At 45.5% G+C, this 21,327-nt stretch overlaps 1 protein-coding gene across 7 annotated transcripts in view; it reads left to right on the top strand.

Moving 5' to 3' along the window:
* sptan1 (spectrin alpha, non-erythrocytic 1) overlaps positions 1-21,327 on the top strand; it is a 51,586-nt gene that overhangs the window by 6,360 nt on the left and 23,899 nt on the right. For 5 of the 7 annotated variants that reach the window (XM_055875257.1, XM_055875256.1, XM_055875255.1 and 2 more), the window contains exons 1-15: positions 2,646-2,784; positions 11,766-12,005; positions 12,431-12,556; positions 13,250-13,390; positions 13,628-13,908; positions 14,037-14,336; positions 14,605-14,740; positions 14,882-14,983; positions 15,082-15,219; positions 15,319-15,429; positions 15,506-15,583; positions 15,873-16,028; positions 16,305-16,509; positions 16,812-16,993; positions 17,677-18,043. In XM_055875257.1, coding sequence (XP_055731232.1) covers positions 2,764-2,784; positions 11,766-12,005; positions 12,431-12,556; positions 13,250-13,390; positions 13,628-13,908; positions 14,037-14,336; positions 14,605-14,740; positions 14,882-14,983; positions 15,082-15,219; positions 15,319-15,429; positions 15,506-15,583; positions 15,873-16,028; positions 16,305-16,509; positions 16,812-16,993; positions 17,677-18,043 — 2,584 coding nt within the window. In that variant the 5' untranslated portion in view covers positions 2,646-2,763. Of the gene's footprint in view, positions 1-2,645; positions 2,785-4,254; positions 4,428-11,765; positions 12,006-12,430; positions 12,557-13,249; positions 13,391-13,627; positions 13,909-14,036; positions 14,337-14,604; positions 14,741-14,881; positions 14,984-15,081; positions 15,220-15,318; positions 15,430-15,505; positions 15,584-15,872; positions 16,029-16,304; positions 16,510-16,811; positions 16,994-17,676; positions 18,044-21,327 lie in introns of those variants that run through there. The other 2 variants (XM_055875253.1, XM_055875252.1) reach the window with 2 other exon arrangements.

The following is a 21,327-nucleotide window of genomic DNA, read 5'->3' as shown; positions in this document are numbered from 1 at the left end:
CAGTCTGACTGAGCGGTGGTAGGCAGCAGCAGGCTCGTAAGCATTCATTCAAACAGCACTTTCGTGCGTTTGCCAGCAGCTCTTCGCTGTGCTACAAGCATTGAGCTGTTTATGACTTCAGGCCTATCAACTCCCGAGATTAGGCTGGTGTAACCGATGTGAAATGGCTAGCTAGTTAGCGGTGTGCGCGCTAATAGCATTTCAATCGTGACGTTACTCTCTCTGAGACCTTGAAGTAGTTGTTCCCCTTGCTCTGCATGGGCCGCGGGTTTTGTGGAGCGATGGGTAACGATGCTTCGAGGGTGGCTGTTGTCGACGTGTTCCTGGTTCGAACCCAGGTAGGGGCGAGGAGAGGGACGGCAGCTATACTGTTACACTGGCAATACTAAAGTGCCTATAAGAACATCCAATAGTCAAAGGTATATGAAATACAAATGGTATAGAGAGAGAGAGTCCTATAATAACAACAACCTAAAACTTCTTACCTGGGAATATTGAAGACTCATGTTAAAAGGAACCACCAGCTTTCATATGTTCTCATGTTCTGAGCAAGGAACTTAAACGTTAGCTTTTTTACATGGCACAGATTACATTTTTACTTTCTTATCCAACACTTTGTTTTTGCATTATTTAAACCAAATTGAACATGTTTGATTATTTATTTGAGGCTAAATTGATTTTATTTATGTATTATATTAAGTTAAACTAAAAGTGTTCATTCAGTATTGTTGTAATTGTCATTATTACAAATAAATACATTTTAAAAATCGGTCGATTAATCTGTATCAGCTTTTTTTGGTCCTCCAATAATCGGTATCGGCGTTGAAAAATCATAATTGGTCGACCTCTAATCTGGACCAACAACTGGCTTGGGATATCAAACAACAGTATAGGTAAGTGCTAAAACAGGTGAATGTGTCAAATAGGGATATCCTCCTTTAAGTGGTGGGGTTGCTCTTTGCTGAAACAAAAACTCCAGTTTGTGTCTAAGTAAATTAAATGGGGTTTATACACTCATATTTCTTGACAACTCCTACTTAATCAAATAACTATTATTTTACAAAACATCTATACAATATATGTAAGCAGTGGTACTGGTAAATCATTAAAGTTACCAGCATAGGACACCTGGTGACTATACATTAGAACTAGCTCATTATCATTACTGAAATTAAGGTTATAATTACCGAAACAGACCTTAAAGTTATTTGGTAATGAGAAATGTTTGTTAGTGAGGCCCTTGGCTCAATCTGCAAGTAATAGGAGACAGCCATTATGAGTCAGCAAACCATTGACCACATCACTAAAGCCCATTCATGCCTCCATGTTGGTAAGGTAATGGTTCTCGAGGTTTTCCCAATTTGACCTTTTTAGTCATTTCGGTAATGAGAAAGTCAAGTGTCATAAAGGGTGTGTTTGAAAACAAGATATACTTGAAGAAATTCAATTAACTTGTGCTTATCTAAGCACTACTCCTCTAGATGATGCATCATGGGTGAATACCATTTTATTTAAAAAAAAATATTGCCGTTTTTACAGCAACTTAGTGTTACGGTAATGAGAAACATGTCCTCAGACACAGTTTTTACATAATCAATATTATATTTGAATGTTAACTTCAACTAGTATACAATTTTAATGATTTATGCACAACCTACAGCAAAATATTTTGTTTTATTCAAATAAGATACATTTATCTGAAGTAAAATAGTATAAAATGACCCAAGAATCTAATCTGGTCTCATTTCGGTAATGAGAATTTGGGGTTAAAATGTCTAATTCAGGCAAATGTAAAATGTATTTCAAAGCTAAATGACTTAAATGTAAAAATGTAAAAATAAGACACTGTGCCATTAAACTAGGCATCTTCATTTTCAGAATGACAGTTGATTCTTGCAGATAGATGCATCATGGTTTTCAAACTCAATTTGCTACTGCCATGGTTAACTGGTTTCATGAGTATCTCCCACGTAGAACTACGTAGAAAACAATGATGCGTTTGCATAAAGTGTGTAGCAGCTTAATGCCATAGGAACTAGGCTAAGGAGCCTCTTATCTGGATGTCATGCGAATGCTGTTACCCTGACCTTAGTGATCTATCAGGTTGCTGGCTGGCTGTCCTAACTCACCTCATACGTTGGGCATGCACACTTGACACAAAGCAAATAACAAACACTTTTGTAATGCTGCAACTGAATGAATATTCTTATTGCAACTGTATTTATCAATGTCAACAAGTCATGTTTGTTAAAAGCAATAGTTTTAATTCTCTTTTTGAATGGTTGGAAATAACCCATTGCTCTGACATGAAACTGTTGTGCATGTTGTTGCCTTTAGCCTGCGCAGGCACCTGTCATCATGTCCCAGTTTATTAAACCTAAACTGAAGGTAACTTGTGTCACCACTGTGTGTTAGTTTGCATGTTGTGTGCGTTGCTGCTATCGGAAGGGTGTTCATCGAATGCATGGACATTTCTAGAATGCTGAGAGCAGCCAGGGAGAATGTTTGAGAGCAGGCCATGATGCTGCTGTTTTGCTGAATAGAGGAAGAGGGAGGGAAAGAGGCAGAGAGACGCAAAGGGCTGGGCGTTATCTTGGCCTGCTCCCCTCACGGCCTAGCCACTGCAGGGGCGATGCGTCTATCTGAGCTGCAGCGAGAGAACGAGTGAGAGAGAGAATAAGAGAGGCGTTCAGTTTCTCATTCTTCCTTTATCAGTTGAGCCTTTCATCTGGAGCCTAGACCGAAGTGACTGCTGCTGGCTTCATGGCTACCACCTCTCCTCAGGTACTGATTGCAGAGACAGTGTCGGAAAGAACAAGGCTCTGGATAAACAGCCCAGAATATCTTGATTTTCTCTTGATACACAACCAAAGTTGGTTTTACAGGTTAATGGTTAGCCCATGTCCCTTAATTTTTGAGAATTTAAGTTGTGAGTAAATGTTTATGGTTAACTGTGTTAGTCTAACTCTGGTCAGTTGATTTGGTTTTAGTTTATTTTTATGGTAATTTGTCACTGCGTTTTCTGCATGCATTGTATGTTTGTGTAAGCAAATATTTTTTGTCTTGACAGGACTTGGTTAATTTGGTAATTTGATTGGTTTTAACTGAATTCCATGGTAATTGAATCACTGAATTCAGGCCTACGTGTATGCGCTACTGCATGCGTTGTCAGTGGATTTGTGTGGAGTCGTGTGCGTGAAACTGAAGGTTTGTTGATTTTAACTGAGCTGGATTAAATTAATGTCACTGACCATTATTTATGGAAAAAAAAACATGCAATCATGTTTGCCTTTGGCATGGTAAACCTTCCCAGATGTCAAATCTCTTGACATTGGCATTTCACTGTGTTGTTGACTGGGCGGCAGCCATTTTGATTTAATCCAGACGTGATTGTTTGGGTGATGTTCCAGAGAAGATTTGGGATTTGTATGACAGATTGAACGCTTTTTATGTGAAAACGTATGAAAATAAGAGTAACAATGAAGCTGAATTCAATCTTTTGTCATGTAGCCTAATCACACTCTTGTACATATTGTTTTAATTCACAAACCAACCATCCACTGTTAACTTCTTCAGCTGCACTCAAATCTCCCCTGGGCATGCTACCGATCAGCTAGGAGTGGAGTGGGCTGTAAGGGGGGGGGGGGTCAAGGTTCACTCTGAGGGAAGGGAACTGAAGCTACGCCTCTTCTCTTTGCACATGTATTTGGCATGTACTAAGTCTTCTGGGATCACCCTGCCGTTTCCTGTAAATTCCTCCGGTCTGCATTCGCCCAGTATGGCGTCATATAACTCCTCGCTAACTGATGTTACCATGGGAACCGTGAGGGGGCTGACTATGGCTGCGTTTACACAGGCAGCCCAATTCTGATCTTTTGTTCGCTTACTGGTCTTTTGACCAATCAGATCAGCTCTGAAAAGATCAGATGTGTAAAGATCTGATAGATAATTGGTCTTTTGACCAATCATGTTTCCCACTGTCTCACCCTTTGGGAGTGATGATGGGCCTTCTCCTCAGTATAATAATTTTCTGTGCTCCGTCAAAACTAATGCATTTGTTTATGCCAGGAAGCGAGCGAAGACTTTGGTGCACTCAAATTAAATATCCAGCTACGAAGAGTAGCCTAGGCCTAATGCGTAGGCAATAATTCTAATGAAGCAAATCGATACCCCTCCCCTCTCCACCAACCCGTCCACCCACCCACCTTGTGTCGCATTCTCTCTCCGCAGAGCAATATCTCGGGATACTTGTGCAGCGATGGGAGCCACACAGAGATCTATAAATATCTCTGGCCTCCTCGAATGGAATCTGTGGCACGTCTTTATGAGAATGACCTGATTTTAAAATGGGGAGAGTGGGAATAGATGCACTTATGGTTTTCATCCTTTACTTCTAATCATGGACTGATTCAGAACTGGGACACCAGGTGAGTGCAACTACCAGGTAGAAACAAAAACCAGAAGTGTTTTGGCCCTCCAGGACCGGAATTGGAACAGCCCTGTTAATATGACTTCATGACAATGGCTAACTGTCTGAAAAGGTACTGACACTACTGTGTGGCGATTACAAGTGGTTATTTCAGTGACAAAGACCTATTGCAGATAATGACGTGATGATATTTGCGTTCAAGTTGTTGTCTCATCAGGAATACCAAATTAATATTCAGTTAGAATATTGCTGATTCACTAAATTCCGTTAATGTATTGAAAATGTGAAATAGTTTGACATGACAGTTTGAGGTAAACACCCAAGTTGAATGCACCTTTGCTAAATGACTGAAGGGGAGAACAGAGGAAGGGAAGAATCTTTTAGAGAACCTTGAAACAGACACATTTACATAACACTTCAAGTGTGCCGGTCCCGTGCATGAGTATTGACAACGTCTTTCTTTCTCTAAAGATGTCTTATGTAGTTGGTACTGAAGTGGCAATTTAGCCTAGTTTCCTGCGTCCGTATTTAACCCAACCACTTTCCGGGTATCTAGGCCTATAGTTAGTGTTTTTTTTCTGCATAGAAAAGTATTTGGGAAAATAGTTTTAGAGATGAATTTTTTTTTTTTTTTTTTTAACTAAACGACTAAAACCAAATATTGTATGTAGGAATGATAATGGCACTTTAAAAAAAATAATTTTGAGAATTAGCAATCACCAAAATAAATGCAAATGATGCATTCAGGAGTATTTTTGTCATTGCATGAGGCCCCCATTTGATTTTATGTTTAAGTCACTCAGATGGCATGGCAAAATGTGTAGAATTGCAGATTTTCTCTTAGCTCCATTGTAAAATGTGTAGATTTGCAGGAAACTAGCATACATTTTTTAGCTAAGCCTAAAAGATTTCCGATATTTCGCGCGGAAGGTATCCTAGTGGTTAGAGCGTTGGACTTGTAACCGAAAGGTTGCAAGATCAAATCTCCGAGCTGACAAGGTAAAAATCTGTCGTTCTGACCCTGAACAAGGCAGTTAACCCACTGTTCCTAGGCCGTCATTGAAAAAAGGAATTAACTGACTTGCCTAGTTAAAAAGGTAAAATTATTATTAAAAAAATAAAAAGATTTCTGGTTGTTTACTGTACCATTGGCCACACCCATGGCCACCCACCCGTCACCCCCACCACCTAAGTGCTATTTTGAACCAGAAAAAAAAAACATTTAGCAAGACCGTCCTTCATGTGGTCTCGCCACAACAACAGGATGTGGGTCCACCATCTCAATCCACAACCTTTGTCTCTGTACAGTTGATAAGCAGGCCTAACCACTGTTAGGTATAAGTCCTAACCACCGTAGAGTTATTTAATTGCTGCTTGCTTACACGGTTGAGAAACCAGGTGGTTGGACTTTGACTATCCTATGTAATGCGGATGGAATTTGTGCATGGTGCTTCTGTCTCCTCCTCTTAGCACTAAAAATGAATGAGCCTGTTGGCGAGAGATCAAGGGTTACATAGACGGTGAGCCTCGAGGAAGCATTCATCTCTGCTGTTTAGTAGTAGTATGTGGGGGTGTGTGAGGTAGTTAGTGGATAAGTGGACGTGGGAGTGAAGGAGGGAAATAGTGTTAGAGAGAGGGGGCAGGAGATGGAGGAAATTGGTGTTATCTACCACTCACAGCGTCAGTCAAGCACTATCTCCTATTGCAGCTGCACTGTGCTAGGGGGTCTTCCGCGGGTCGAAGATACAACATGTGCTATGACGTGGCCACTTCCTTCCCCAAATGTATTGTCGTCTGATAAATGCTACAGATTTGTTTTTCTGTAACGTAACCGTTTACACTGCCTTCAGAAAGTATTCCCACCCTTTGACTTTTTCCACATTTTGTTGTGTTACAGCCTGAATTTGAAATAGATTATTTGAGATTTTCTTTGTCACTGGCCTACACACAATACTCCATAATGTCAAAGTGGAATTATGTTTTTCAAAAATTGTACAAGTTAAATACAAATTTAAAGCTGAAATGTCAAATATTCAATTTCTTTGTTATGACAAGCCTAAATAAGTTCAGGAGCAAAACATTGTCACATAAGTTGCATGGACTCACTCTGTGTGCAATAATAGTGTTTAACATGATTTTCTAACGGCTACCTAATTTCTGTACCCCACACATACAATTATATGTAAGGTCCCTGCAAATAGTCTGGGTACCCATTTGATTAGAGGCGTTCTTCCTAACACAGTTGCCGGAGACGATGGAAACCGCTCAGGGATTTTACCACGAGGCCAATGGTGACTTTAAAACAGTTACAGAGTTGAATGGCTGTGAAAGGAGAACTGAGGATTCACCAACACCATTGTAGTTATTACTTCACAATACTAACCTAAATGAGAGTGAAAAGAATGAAGCCTATTCAGAATAAAAATATTCCAAAACATGCATCCTGTTTGCAACAAGGCACTAAAGTAATACTGCAAAAAATATGGCAAAGTAATTCACTTTTTGTCCTGAATACAAAGTTATATTTGGGGCAAATCCAATACACCACATTACTGATTACTCCTCTCCATATTTTCAAGCATAGGGGTGGCTGTATCATGTTATGGATATGCTTGTAATCGTTTAGGAGTTTTTCAGGATTAAAAAGAAATGGAATGGAACTATGCACAGGCATATCCTAGAGGAAAACCTTGTCCAGTCTGCTTTCCACCAGACACTGGGAGATGAATTCACCTTTCAGCAGGACAATAACCTAAAACACAAGGCCAAATCTACACTGGAGTTGTTTACCGGCCTGATTGGCCGAGTTACACTTTTGACTTGAATCTGCTTGATGGCACGACTTAAATTGTTTTCTAGCAATTTGACAGAGCTTGAAGAATTTTTAAAAGAATGGGCAAGTATTGTACAATCCAGGTGTGTAACACACTTAGAGACTTACCCAGAAAAATGCAGAGCTATATTCGCTGCCAAAGGTGATTCTAACATGTATTGACTCAGGTGTGTGAATATTTTCGTATTTCATTTTCAACACATTTGCAAACGTTTAAAAAAACATGTTTTCACTCTATCTTTATGGAGTATCATATGTAGATGGGTGAGGAAAGATATATATTTAATCCATTTTGAATTCACTCTGTTTATCCACAAATGTGGAATAAGTCAAGGGGTATACATGCTTTCGGAAGGCAGTGGGCTTGACACCTGGACTCTCCACACATTCAGTTGTCTCTAAACCACATGCCAACAGGGCAAACTCTTTACAAGGTCCGATGACTTCAAGTTCACACTGAAGTAACGATATCTCACACGGCTGTAAAATTTGCAGCATCACTCCAACGACGACTTTGGCACATTGTGTCTCAGAGCAGCAGTGTCTCCCAGGAGAGGGTGGTGTCCTGAAGACACATGACCCAAAGGCTGTTTACTCATTGGTCCAGAGAGCTGTCCCTCAAACAGGCTAGTCAGAGTAGTGTGTGCCTTCATCCCCACAGGCAGATGTCAGAGCAGAACGGGGTTGCGGTCAGCTAAATCCTGGGATGATTTAAGCCCTTAGTGTATTAGGATTGGTGTAAGGGGATGGGGGAGGGGAAATTGTCTAGTACAGAAAATGGGCCAGTGTAGAAGCTACTAATTGTTTAAATGCTTTTTCATGATCTTGTCAGTTATTTCTGGCGTATCTCTTTCTTTTTATAGATTGATTTGTTTGATGGCAGAGTGGCCATATACTCATACAGTACATTTGGATAGTATATTGAAATTGAGCTCCAGTGCTTCCTGTTTTCAATGATCATTGAGATGTTTCTACAACTTGATTGGAGTCCACCTGTTGTAGATTCAGTTGATTGGACATGATTTGGAAAGGCACACACCTGTCTATGTAAGGTCTCACAGTTGACAGTGCATGTCAGAGTAAAAACCAAGCCATGAGGTCGAAGGAATTGTCCGTAGAGCTCCGAGACAAGATTGTGTTGACGCACCGATCTGGGGAAGGGTACCTGCAGCAATGAAGGTCCCCAAGAACACAACAGCCTCCGTCATTCTTAAGTGGAAGAAGTTTGGAACCACCAAGAGTCTACCTAGAGCTGGCTGCCCGGCTAAACTGAGCAATAGGGGGAGAAGGCATTTGGTCAGAAGGCATTTGGTCAGGGAGGTGACCAAGAACCCAATGGTCACTCTGACAGAGCTCCAGAGTTCCTCTGTGGAGATGGGGGAACTTTTCTAGAAGGACAATCATCTCTGCAGCACTCCACCAATCAGGCCTTTATGATAGTGTTCAGACGGAAGCCACTCCTCAGTAAAGGCACATGGCAGCCTGCTTAGATTTTGCCAAAAGGCACCTAAAGCACTCTCAGGCCTCGAGAAACAAGATTCTCTGGTCTGATGAATCCAAGATTGAACTCTGGCCTGAATGCCGAGTATCATGTCTGGAGGAAACCTGGCACCATCCCGACGGTGAAGCATGGTGGTGGCGGCATCATGCTGTGGGGATGTTTTTCATTGGCAGGGACTGGGAGACTAGTCAGGAATGAAGGAAACATGAACGGAGCAAAGTACAGAAAGATCCTTGAGGAAAACCTGCTCCAGAGCGCTCAGGACTGGGGAGACTTCCAACAGGACAACGACCCTAAGCACACAGCCAAGACAACGCAGGAGTGGCTTTGGGACAGAGAAGATTGGGAGAAACTCCCCAAATACAGGTGTGCCAAGCTTGTTGCGTCATACCCAAGGCTGTAAACACGGCCACAAAGGTGCTTCAACAAAGTACTGAGTAGAGGGCCTGAATACTTATGTAAATGTGATATTTCAGTTAATAAAAAATATAAAAAATGTTTTTTTTTCTTCTAAAAAGCAGTTTTTGCCTTTTCATTATGGGGTATTGTGTGTAGATTGATGAGGGGGAAAAACAATTTCATCCATGTTAGAATAAGGCTGTAATATAACAATGTGGAACAAGTCAAGGGGTCTGAATACTTTCCGAATGCACTGTATATGAGCTATATAGAACAATCTGCACTTTGACTGGACTCATGGCTCCTCAGTTTTTTCTCTTTCTGGTGCCATCTCTTCAGTGGGTTATGGTTATGGTGTAGTTCAGTGGTTCCCAAACTCTTTCATTTACTGTACCTCCAACTGAATTTTGCTCTGAATTACCCCTTCATGTATATCTTCTCAAGTACACCCTGTGGAAAGGCCAAGTACCCCCTGGTTGGAAGCCACTGGTGTAGGAAGATGTTTGGGGAAGAATTGAACCAGGCAACAAACTGGTCTGTTGATTGTTGAGGAGACCCAGCCAGCCCAGCGGCCCCTCTGTGGACCAGACCAAGCAGTGTCTCCTGGATCTGCTGAATGTCACCACACTGCTGACACCACTAATCCTACTGTCAGAGATGGACCATTTCACTCTCTCTCTCCCTCTCTCCATCTCTCTCCACCCCTCTCTCGCTGTCTGAATGGGAGCTGCGCTGGCTGTGTTTTAACAGTGGGCCTCTTTCATGAGGTCTAGTACTACCCCCACCCCCACCCCCCGGGGCAGACTGTTGGACTGTCAGCAATTTTATTTTATTTCTATATGGTCCTCTTTGCTCATGGGGTTCACTGTCCTTGGGTTGGCCGGGTAAATCAATGTTCAGTCCCTCCTTACTGAAATAAATTACTCAGTTAAGCACACTGGATTCTGTTCATAGTCGCCATATCACATTTTGATCTTATCCATGTCTATTGTGAGACACCTTGTCTGCACCTTTCTTTCTGGAAGAATGGTTAGTCCATTTATTTCTGTCAAGAAGGTTATGATTGTATGAAGGGTATGAGATGGTTTATTGGAACTGGATGACAACCATGCACAAACAGTCCTGACCTGAGATGAAGGATGCTGTGTGTTTTCTCCCCCTGGTGTTCAGCTGGACTGGCCTCCTTCCACCAGGGCCTGGTCTGGTGTATCAGAGGTCACAGGGACCTGATAGGCCACAGTTTAGGTCACACCACCCTGAGAAAAGACTCCAGATGTAGGCCTAAGCATTGGGAAAGACCAGCCACGGACAATTTATCAATCCCCCCCACAATGGTTGGCAGGTAGGCTGAGACTACACCCATGTGCTAAAATCCTACAATCTCACGGAAGCCATTTGGAGGCTGCCTCACATTTTGTTGTGTATTCATCAATGATTGAAAAAGACAAACTTGCCATCTTAAATGCACTTTATGCTGCTACAGTTCACTGTCACATCAGCTTCAAAGTTGCCATGTTGAATGTTGGTAATTCAATTTATGGTCTAGGAGCCTAGATTCTCTCGCCCTCCCAGGCCCCCTGCCACTCCAGAAATGACACCAAATGTTTAGCTCACATTCCTCGTTGTCCAGAGAGACTAGTAGTATATGAAAGGAAGCACCCTGGGTATGCCTGCCTGGCAGAGACTGCGTTACAGTCACTACCAGGGTGTGGTCCTCTGACAGCCCCACTATCCAGGCTGGGGACTAGAATACAGGGTGGGTGACTGTGATCCTGTCTGGTTACCTCGCCCTACTCTCCCCTCTCCCTACTGGCCTCCATTCCCCCAGTGTATGGTGGAATGGTATATAGGCTGGGTGAAGAGGGGGGCTTAGGGCCAGTGCGCGTTAGGAGGGCTGACAGCAGCAGTCCAATTGTGAAGTGAGGTCTGGTTACTGTTTGTTCAGAGCTGTGTGGAATTTCCGCCCCCACTCCCTTTTTTCATTCTCGCGTTCTCAGCTGCTGCTGGCCCCACGGCTAGTCAGCTGGACTGGAGAGGAGCTGGCTACTTATTTCACTGGGGAGTTTTTGTCCTTTCATAGCAATAGTCAGCCTTGTCTCGTTGTATTCTATAAAGTTGTGTGTCTTCCGTAACTTTTCCTCTAAAAAACGTTTTTTGCGTGGTGAGTAGAGATCCATGAAGAGCTGCACTGTGTTCAAATGTCCCCAGGGAAAGAGAACATGGAAAAGAAAGAATGGTACTTCGTGACATTCTGGAAGTTCTCCACAGCTATTCAGTTTCTGAGAGCTTTTGTGTTTTAAAGGCCTAAAGAAGCAGAGATTAGAGAAATTGGATGAAGGCCAAGTAGAAATGTTTGATGCGATGCTAGCGTTGCCATAGCAGGCTCAGTTGGACCGTTATTTCTATACTATTCAAAGGGATGGACAAATGGTAGCAGCCATCTTGTTCATACACATACATTTGTCAAGATGGCTGACGGCATTCTAATCCACTCATCTCAATTGTAGTAACTATTAATGCTAACAACTAGAAAGCAGAATCGTTTTGTTGCAAGTGGTAAGAAGTGTTAATGCTTACCTCCCCCATTGTATTTCTCTTGTCAGAGAATGGATACCAGTGGGGTGAAAGTGCTGGAGTCTGCTGATGACATCCAGGAGCGCCGGCAGCAGGTGTTGGACCGCTACCGGCGCTTCAAGGAGCTTTCGGGTGTGCGACGGCAGAAGCTGGAGGACTCGTACCGCTTCCAGTTCTTCCGCCGCGATGCTGACGAGCTGGAGAAGTGGATCCAGGAGAAGCTGCAGATCGCCTCTGATGAGAACTACAAGGACCCTACCAACCTCCAGGTCAGTCTGCTTTGTCCATATGTCTGTCAGCATCCGGAATAACAGTACCTACCTATCGCACATCATGGGTTTTAGTGCACAAGGATGCATTTCAACAGCTCCAGGTAGATTTAGGATCAGCCTGTCCAGTTGTCATTTTAGTCTATTGGAATTTGGGTTGTGTTGTACTGTAACCTGGGCTTTGACAAAATGAATGGTAACATCCTGATTCCATTTTATTGTCACCTTTATTACAGTATGCACAAGCCACTTTTTGTGAATTGACTGACTTGTAGCATTTCCAGTGGCCATTCAAAATGAAACCGCAAGGGCATAAAACTCACATAGAATGATCAGTACATCATGATCCGTGACCCTTCGCCAGGTATGTCTCTCCTTTCCACAGTAGTCTTTGCCATGCTAACATGCCTCCTCTCCCCCCACAGGGCAAGCTCCAGAAACATCAGGCCTTCGAGGCGGAGGTGCAGGCCAATGCTGGAGCCATCATTAAGCTAGACGAGACTGGCAACCTTATGATCTCCGAAGGCCACTTTGCCTCCGAAACCATCCGCGTAAGAGACAAAGACACACATCCACACAGTCCGCTGAGCTATGTGCCTGACCAAGATAGATCTACACAATCCACCCTTTTTAACCCCGATCATGTCTGGTTCAGTCCTTCACGCCCTACCGGACTTCCCAGAGACCCATAGTTTCAAGTTTCAATATGGCTGACTATATAAAAGTAGGTGCTTGGGTGATGTGGACCTCCTGGCTCTTGTGTTTCTCTCTCTTTTAGGTTCCACTCCCTTTTAATTCTTTCAGATCCATTCTGTTTGCTGTGTGGTTATGACCTATATAATAAGAATATGAGAAGTGCATGATGTGTGTGTGCCTATTTTCTATTGATATGCACTTATCTTGGTCTCAAACTACAGCGTCGGCAAGTACTGGACTCAAAGTACTGGAACCATAACCTGTGTCTCAGATTAGGAGTGCTGATTCGGGATCGGTTTTAACTTTTGGATCTTAATGGACAAGATCACATGGATGAGGGGAGCTGGTCCTAGGTCACCACACCTACTCTGAGATACTTTGTGAATATGGGCCCTAATTTCTCTTTTTAGATCGTAATGAATAACGTTGTATGGACCGAGGGGACCTGATCCCAGATCAGCACTCCAACTCTGAGAGACTGAATATGGGCCCTGGTCTTGAATCAGTTTCCATCACCCTGTGTAAATTGTCTTCCTTTCTGCTTTTAGACTCGTCTGGAGGAGCTTCACCGTCTTTGGGACCTGCTGCTGCAGAAGACCAAGGAGAAGGGTGTCCGTCTGCTGCAGGCCCAGAAGCTGGTGCAGTACCTGCGCGAGTGTGAGGATGCCCTGGACTGGATCAGTGACAAGGTCAGTGTCTCAACCTGAAGTCACACACATCCTCTATATCTACTGGAGGCCATGGCCTAAAGCATGTCTATGGAACTCTAAAAGACAACATGACCTTACCCTAAATCATATCCAACAGGAGACCATTGCCATAGGACCTTATTGACAACCTATCCTAACATTAGCCTCCCTAAACCATGTCTGCAGGGCCCTACTATATAACCGATTCTAAATCTTACCAAAACCTGTGTCTAACAGGAGGCCATGGCCACCTCGGAGGAGCTGGGCCAGGACCTGGAGCACGTAGAGGTGCTCCAGAAGAAGTTTGAGGAGTTCCAGACGGACCTGGCAGCCCACGAGGAGCGTGTGAACGAGGTGAACCAGCTGGCGGGCAAGTTGAGCCAGGAGTCCCACCCCGAGGCGGAGCTCATCGTTCGCAAGCAGGAGGAGGTGAACGCCGCCTGGCAGAGGCTCAAGGGCCTGGCGCAGCAGAGGCAGGGCAGGCTGTTCGGAGCCGCCGAGGTGCAGAGATTTAACAGGTATGCCCAGGACAGGCTGGGGGTGTGTTTTCTTTTGGAGTGTGTGTGATGGGGAAGCCACAAGACAACTGAGAGGATCAAGACATTTAGATTTTCTGTTCCGACTGAGAGTGTTATGTGGCCTGCAGGGATGTGGACGAGACCATTAGCTGGATCAAAGAGAAGGAGCAGCTCATGGCATCCGATGACTTTGGCCGGGACCTGGCCAGCGTTCAGGCTCTGCTGCGCAAGCATGAGGGCCTGGAGAGAGACCTGGCTGCCCTCGAGGACAAGGTCAACACTCTGGGCGGAGAGGCTGAACGTCTGCAGCAGACCCACCCCCAGAACGCCTCCCAGATCCACCTGAAGAGGGATGAGCTCATCACCAACTGGGAGCAGATCCGCACGCTGGCCGCCGAGCGCCACGCCCGCCTCAACGACTCCTACAGGTGGGTACCGGTAAAACCCTGGCCGCCCTAACAGCGAACACACTAACTTTACTGGGTCAGTACCGTATTGTTACTATGTCAGTACTGTAACTTTGCAGTGTCACTACTGTAACTTTACTGGGTTGGTACTGTAACACCACTGCGCTCAACACACAGCGACTACCCAATAGCATGGTCAAACAAAACATGTATCAGCCATTTGAGCCCAGTTTAGTTGAAAGTATGCAGAACCCTATCTTCTGACTGACTGTTTGTATGTGTTTTGCAGGCTGCAGCGCTACACTTCAGACTTCCGTGACCTGACCAGCTGGGTGACGGAGATGAAGGCCCTGATCAACGCTGATGAGCTGGCCAACGACGTGGCTGGAGCTGAGGCTCTCCTCGACCGCCACCAGGAACACAAGGTACAGGAAAACTGATCCTAATAATAATTTTAATATAATTGCAGCTGTTAAGTACTATATATTTTCTCAGATCTTCAATCAGTGATGCTAGTTTTTCCTGCAATGTTGCTGACGTTTACTGTGTGTGTGTGTGGTCCTTAGGGTGAGATTGACGCCCATGAGGACAGCTTCAAAGCCACGGACGAGGCCGGCCAGGCTCTGCTCAACACTGGACACTACGCCTCAGAGGAGGTCAAGGAGAAGGTATGGCTATCTGTCTCTTTATCCTTGGCTGGGAATTCAGGCTTTTACATGGACCTGTGGACAGATTAATTGAACCCCATCTGTGTGTGTGTGTGTAGCTGAGTGTACTGACTGAGGAGAAGGAGTCTCTGCTGGAGCTGTGGGAGGTGCGCAGGCAGCAGTACGAGCAGTGCATGGACCTGCAGCTCTTCTACAGGGACACGGAGCAGGTCGACAACTGGATGAGCAAGCAAGAGGTATCGCCATCCACACACAATAACATGCTCACTTAATTACACTTAAATTATTATTCTCCAAAAATGTTTGGGTGTGAAGTAATTCTTGTGTTCTTGCAGGCGTTCCTTCTGAACGAGGATCTTGGTGACTCTCTGGACAGCGTGGAGGCCCTGCTGAAGAAACACGAGGACTTTGAGAAGTCCCTCAGCGCCCAGGAGGAGAAGATCACTGTGAGTACATAACAGTAACCTCTAGGATCAGCTTTTCCTCCTCAAATGTTACGCCTAATCTCTAACCTCTCTCCAGGCCCTGGATGAATTTGCCACCAAACTGATCCAGAACAACCACTACGCCAAGGAGGATGTGGCCACTCGTAGAGATGCTGTAAGTAGAATACGATGATCAGGACCGGAATGTGTCCTATGTTTGTAGCACTTTGCTAAATGACTAAAATGTCAAATAGAGAGTACAGACTCTCTTATCCAGAGCAATTAGGGTTAAGTGCCTTGCTCAAGTGCACATCGACAGATTTTTCACCTAGTCGGCTTGGGGATTCGAACCAGCAACCTTACGGTTACTGGCTCAACACTCTGAATCACTAGGCTACCTGATGCCCTATATCTCGTTATACCATATCCTGGGTGTTGTGTATAAAATTTCACCCACCCTTCAGCTGCTGAGCCGCCGTAACGCCCTGCATGAGCGTGCCCAGTCCCGCCGCGCCGCCCTGGAGGACTCCTTCCACCTGCAGCAGTTCTCCCGCGACTCGGACGAGCTCAAGAGCTGGATCAATGAGAAGATGAAGACGGCCACCGACGAAGCCTACAAGGTATCAATGTTTCTCAGTTAGCTACTTTAGCTAGCTATTTTATAGTGATGTACTTTAGCTAGTTAGTTATCTACTTTATAGTGGTATACTTTAGCTACTTAGTACTTTGTAATGGGGTTTCAATACTCAACGTGGCTTTCTCCTAGACTGCAGTGTGATCCTATTAGGCTGCAATACCACTGTGAACCACACAGTTCATTATTCCCAGTAATTTGGCCTAATACTTATAACAACCCCTTCCTTTCACTATCTCTCTGCTCTTTCTGTTCTCCCCAGGATCCGTCCAACTTGCAAGGCAAGGTCCAGAAGCACCAGGCCTTCGAGGCGGAGCTGTCAGCCAACCAGAGCCGCATCGACGCGCTGCAGAAGTCTGGACAGGAGCTCCTGGACGGAAAGCACTACGCTGCCGACGAAGTGTCGGTCCGCATGGACGAGGTCAGCTCCCAGTGGAAGAAGCTGCTGGAGGCCACTGAGCTCAAAGGTGAGATGAGTGTGAGTGAGGCTGTTATTATTATGGCGACCACCATTTTGAGTTTGCCTCTAGTGGAGGAAATATAAAATGGCGGCGACGCTAGTTACTCTGTAGAGGAGCGCTGCAAAAAAGGCGCATTTATGTTTTAAGCTACTTTTTAGTCACTACACTAGGTTTCATTTAAGAGCCCCAAGATCTGAAACCAAACCTACAAATTTAGAACTGCCCTTCCTTCAATACCTACATCCAACTTAATTTAATCCACCCTTAAACCTCTCCTCACCACCCTCTCCTCTCTCCCCTCCTCCCAGGCATCAAGCTGCGTGAGGCTAACCAGCAGCAGCAGTTCAACAGGAATGTGGAGGACATTGAGCTGTGGCTTTACGAGGTGGAGGGCCACCTGGCCTCCGATGACTACGGCAAGGACCTGACCAGCGTCCAGAACCTGCAGAAGAAACATGCCCTGCTGGAGGCCGATGTGGCCGCACACCAGGTAATGATTTACTGTCATTTATAAACTGGGTGGTTCGAGCCCTGAATGCTGATTGGCTGACAGCCGTGGTATATCAGACCGTATACCACAAGTATGACAAAACATTTTATTTTACGTTGGTAACCAGTTTATAATAGCAATAAGGCACCTCGGGTTTGTGGTATATGGCCAATATACCACGGCTAAGGACTGTGTCCAGGCACTCCGCAATGTGTCTTGCATAAAAACAGCCCTTAGCCGTGGTATATTGGCCATATACCACACAGCCTCGTGCCTTATTGCTTAAATCACCGCCGGGTAACTGACTGACTGCCATCACTAGATGTTTTCAGAACCAAAAAGTAAACTACTAACAGACACTGTTGCATTTACCTCTGGGAGCAGCTAGTGTGTTTCTACTCTAATTATAAGAATCCCGTCCATGCCTTGTAGTTCCTAGAAAAAGCTGGACTGTGCTGATCTATAGGTTTTTGATTGACTGGCAAATATATACTCTGTGATTTTATTTATGGGAGTTGCCACTCCAAGTACTTCATAGCCCAGTTGCAGAGACATTATTATGGTCTACAATATTCAGGCATTCAAATATTTGTGTCGACTACTGTCTGTCAGTGCACAAGGTAAGTCTTGCTGACTGACTTACTGCCAACACTTAACTGACCGACTCTCTCTCCCCTCTCTAGGACCGCATTGACGGCATCACCATCCAGGCGCGTCAGTTCCAGGAGGCGGGCCACTTTGACGCTGACAACATCAAGCGCAAGCAGGAGGCGCTGATGGCGCGCTACGACGCCCTTCGCGACCCTATGGCTGCCCGCAAGCAGAAGCTATCGGACTCGCTGCGGCTGCAGCAGCTCTTCAGAGATGTGGAGGACGAGGAGACCTGGATCCGGGAGAAGGAGCCCATCGCCGCCTCCACCAACCGGGGCAAAGACTTGATTGGCGTTCAGAACTTGCTGAAGAAGCACCAGGCCCTGCAAGCGGAGATCGCCGGCCACGAACCCCGCATCAAGGCTGTCACCCAGAAGGGAGAGGCCATGGTGGAGGAAGGTAAGCCGGCTCTTACTAACATGCATACTGCCACCCTTTTCAACTGTTCACCTGTTGACTATCTAGCAGGTTGGGTCAATTCCATTTAAATTCAACACATTGACTCTAGTACTCGCGCTGCTAAAACACGATCACTGCTACTCGCCCTTCCAGGATGGCTACAAGGCCCTCCCCCGCCCTCCCTTCAGCAAATCAGATCACGACTCCATTTTGCTCCTCCCTTCCTATAGGCAGAAACTCAAACACGAAGTACCCGTGCTAAGGTCTATTCAATGCTGGTCTGTCCAATCGGAATCCATGCTTCAAGATTGTTTTGATCACGCGGACTGGGATATGTTCCGGGTAGCCTCCGAGAATAACATTGATATATACACAGACATGGTGACTGAGTTCTTCAGGAAGTGTATAGGCGATGTTGTTCTGACTGTGACTATTAAAACCTACTCAAACCAGAAACCGTGGATACACGGCAGCATTCGCATTCGCGCAAAACTGAAAGCGTGAACCACTGGGAATCTGGTCGAATACAAACAGTGTAGTTATTTCCTCCGTAAGGCAATCAAACAGGCAAAACGTCAGTACAGAGACAAAGTGGAGTCGCAATTCAACGGCTCCGACACAAGATGTATGCTGCAGGGTCTACAGACGGTCACGGATTACAAATGAAAAACAGCCCACGTCCCGGACATGATGTCTTGCTCCCAGACAAGCTAAACACCTTCGCCCGCTTTGAGGATAACACAGTGCCACCAACGCGGCCTGCTATCAAGGAATGTGGTCTCTCGTTCTCCGTGGCCGACGTGAGTGAGACATTTAAGCGTGTTAACCCTCACAAGGCTGCCGGCCCAGACGGCATCCCAAGTCGCGTCCTCAGAGCATGCGCAGACCAGCAGGTTGGAGTGTTTGCGGACATATTCAATCTCTCCCTATCTGTCGGCTGTCGCCACTTACTTCAAGAAATCCACCATTGTTCCTGTACCCAAGAAAGCAAAGGTAACTGAACTCAATGACTATCGCCCTGTAGCACTCACTTCTGTCATCATGAAGTGCTTTGAGAGGCTAGTTATGGATCAAATCACCTTTACCTTACCTGACACCCTACCCACTTAAATTTGCATACCGCCCCAATAGATCCATAGACAATGCAATCGCCTTCGCATTGCACACTGTCCTATCCCATCTGGACAAGAGGAATACCTATGCATTGACTATAGCTCAGCCTTTAACACCATAGTACCCTCCAAGCTCATCATTAAGCTTGGGACCCTGGGTCTGAACCCCTCCCTGTGCAACTGGCTCCTGGACTTCCTGACGGGCAGCCCCCCAGGTGGTGAAGGTAGGAAACAACACCTCCACTTTGTTGATCCTCAACACTGGGGCCCCACAAGGGTGTGTGATCAGCCCCCTCATGTACTCCCTGTTCACCCTTGACTGAGTGGCCACGCACGCCTCCAACTCAATCATCAAGTTTGCAGATAACACAACAATAGTAGACCTGATTACCAATGTTAGCAACTGATGTTATTCTTCAATAACACAAACTCCAAAGCAAATCATGGGGAGAAAAATAGGTTTATTCAGAGAGGACAAATCAAGATGTTATGCTGGGATTTAGATGTTCAGTCTCCCCTGTCCTCAGCTTTTCCCCACTGAACAAAGGAACAGGATGCCATTTATAACTCCCCCCACCCTAGCTTGGGGTTGACCATCAGAAGTTCTTGCAATACAACTTGGCCAATGGCCAAATAACAAGTATCCTGCCCCCGACTCAATATACATACCAATGAAAACGTGGCACAGGTAGCACACGTCGCTCTGAGTTCAGGAGTGACATTCCACAGATTCTGAACAGATGTTGAATTGAACTCCTATTTACAATTCCCCAATGACCATTAATACTCTAGTTTTTAGTCCTCTCACCCTCTGGGTTGTGTATTTATCTTCGACATATTCCTACACCAACAATGACAAGACAGCCCACAGGAAGGAAGTGAGTGTCCTGGCAGAGTGGTGCCAGGAAAATAACATCTCCCTCAACGTCAAAAAAACAAAGGAGCTGATCGTGGACTTCAGGAAACAGCAGAGGGAGCACGCCCCTATCCACATTGACGGGACAGCACTGGAGAAGATGGAAAGCTTCAAGTTCCTCGGCATACACATCAATAACAATCTGAAATTTTCCACCCACACAGACAGTATGGTGAAGAAGCCGCAACAGAGCCTCTTCAACCTCAGGGGGCTGAAGAAATTCAGCTTGACCCCTAAGACCCTCAAACCTTTACAGATGCTCAGTTGAGAGCATCCTGTCATCCTTATAGACGGTAGGCAATTAAGGTCACAGTTATAAAAACGTAGGACACTAAAGAGGCTTTTCTAATGACTCTGAAAAACACCAAAAGAAAGATGCCCAGGGTCCCTGCTCATCTGCGTGAACGTGCCTTAGGCATGCTGCAAGGGAGCATGAGGACTGCAGATGTGGCCAGGGCAATAAATTGCAATGTCCGTACTGTGAGACGCCTAAGACAGAGCTACAGGGAGACAGGACGGACAGCTGATCGTCCTTGCAGTGGCAGACTACGTGTGACAACACCTGCACAGGATCGGTACATCTGAACACCACACTTGCGGGACTGGTACAGGATGGCAACAACAACTGCCCGAGTTACACCAAGAACACAATCCCTCCATCAGTGCTCAGACTGTCAGCAATAGGCTGAGAGAGGCTGGACTGAGGGCTTGTAGGCCTGTTGTAAGGCAGGTCCTCACCAGACATCACCGGCAACAATTTCGCCTATGGGCTCAAACCCACCATTGCTGGACCAGACGGGACTGGCAAAAAGTGCTCTTCACTGACGAGTCGCGTTTTTGTCTCACCATGGGGTGATGGTCTGATTCGCGTTTATCGTCGAAGGAATGAGCGTTACACCGAGGCTTGTACTCTGAAGCGGAATCGATTTGGAGGTGGAGGGTCCGTCATGGTCTGGGGCGATGTGTCACAGCATCATCGTACTGAGCTCGTTGTCATTGCAGGCATTCTCAATGCTGTGCATTACAGGATAGACATCCTCCTCTCTCACGTGGTACCCTTCCTGCAGGCTCATCTTGACATGACCCTCCAGCATGACAATGCCATACTGCTCGTTCTGTGCGTGATTTCCTGCAAGACAGGAATGTCAGTGTTCTGCCATGGCCAGCGAAGAGCCTGGATCTCAATCCAATTGAGCACGTCTGGGACCTGTTGGATCGGAGGGTGAGGGCTAGGGCCATTCCCCCCAGAAATGTCC

This window comes from Salvelinus fontinalis, chromosome 21 (assembly GCF_029448725.1).
Source record: "Salvelinus fontinalis isolate EN_2023a chromosome 21, ASM2944872v1, whole genome shotgun sequence".
Lineage (NCBI taxonomy): Eukaryota > Metazoa > Chordata > Actinopteri > Salmoniformes > Salmonidae > Salvelinus > Salvelinus fontinalis.
Note: the sequence above shows the minus strand (reverse complement) of the source record. Positions and strands in the feature narration are given on the sequence as shown.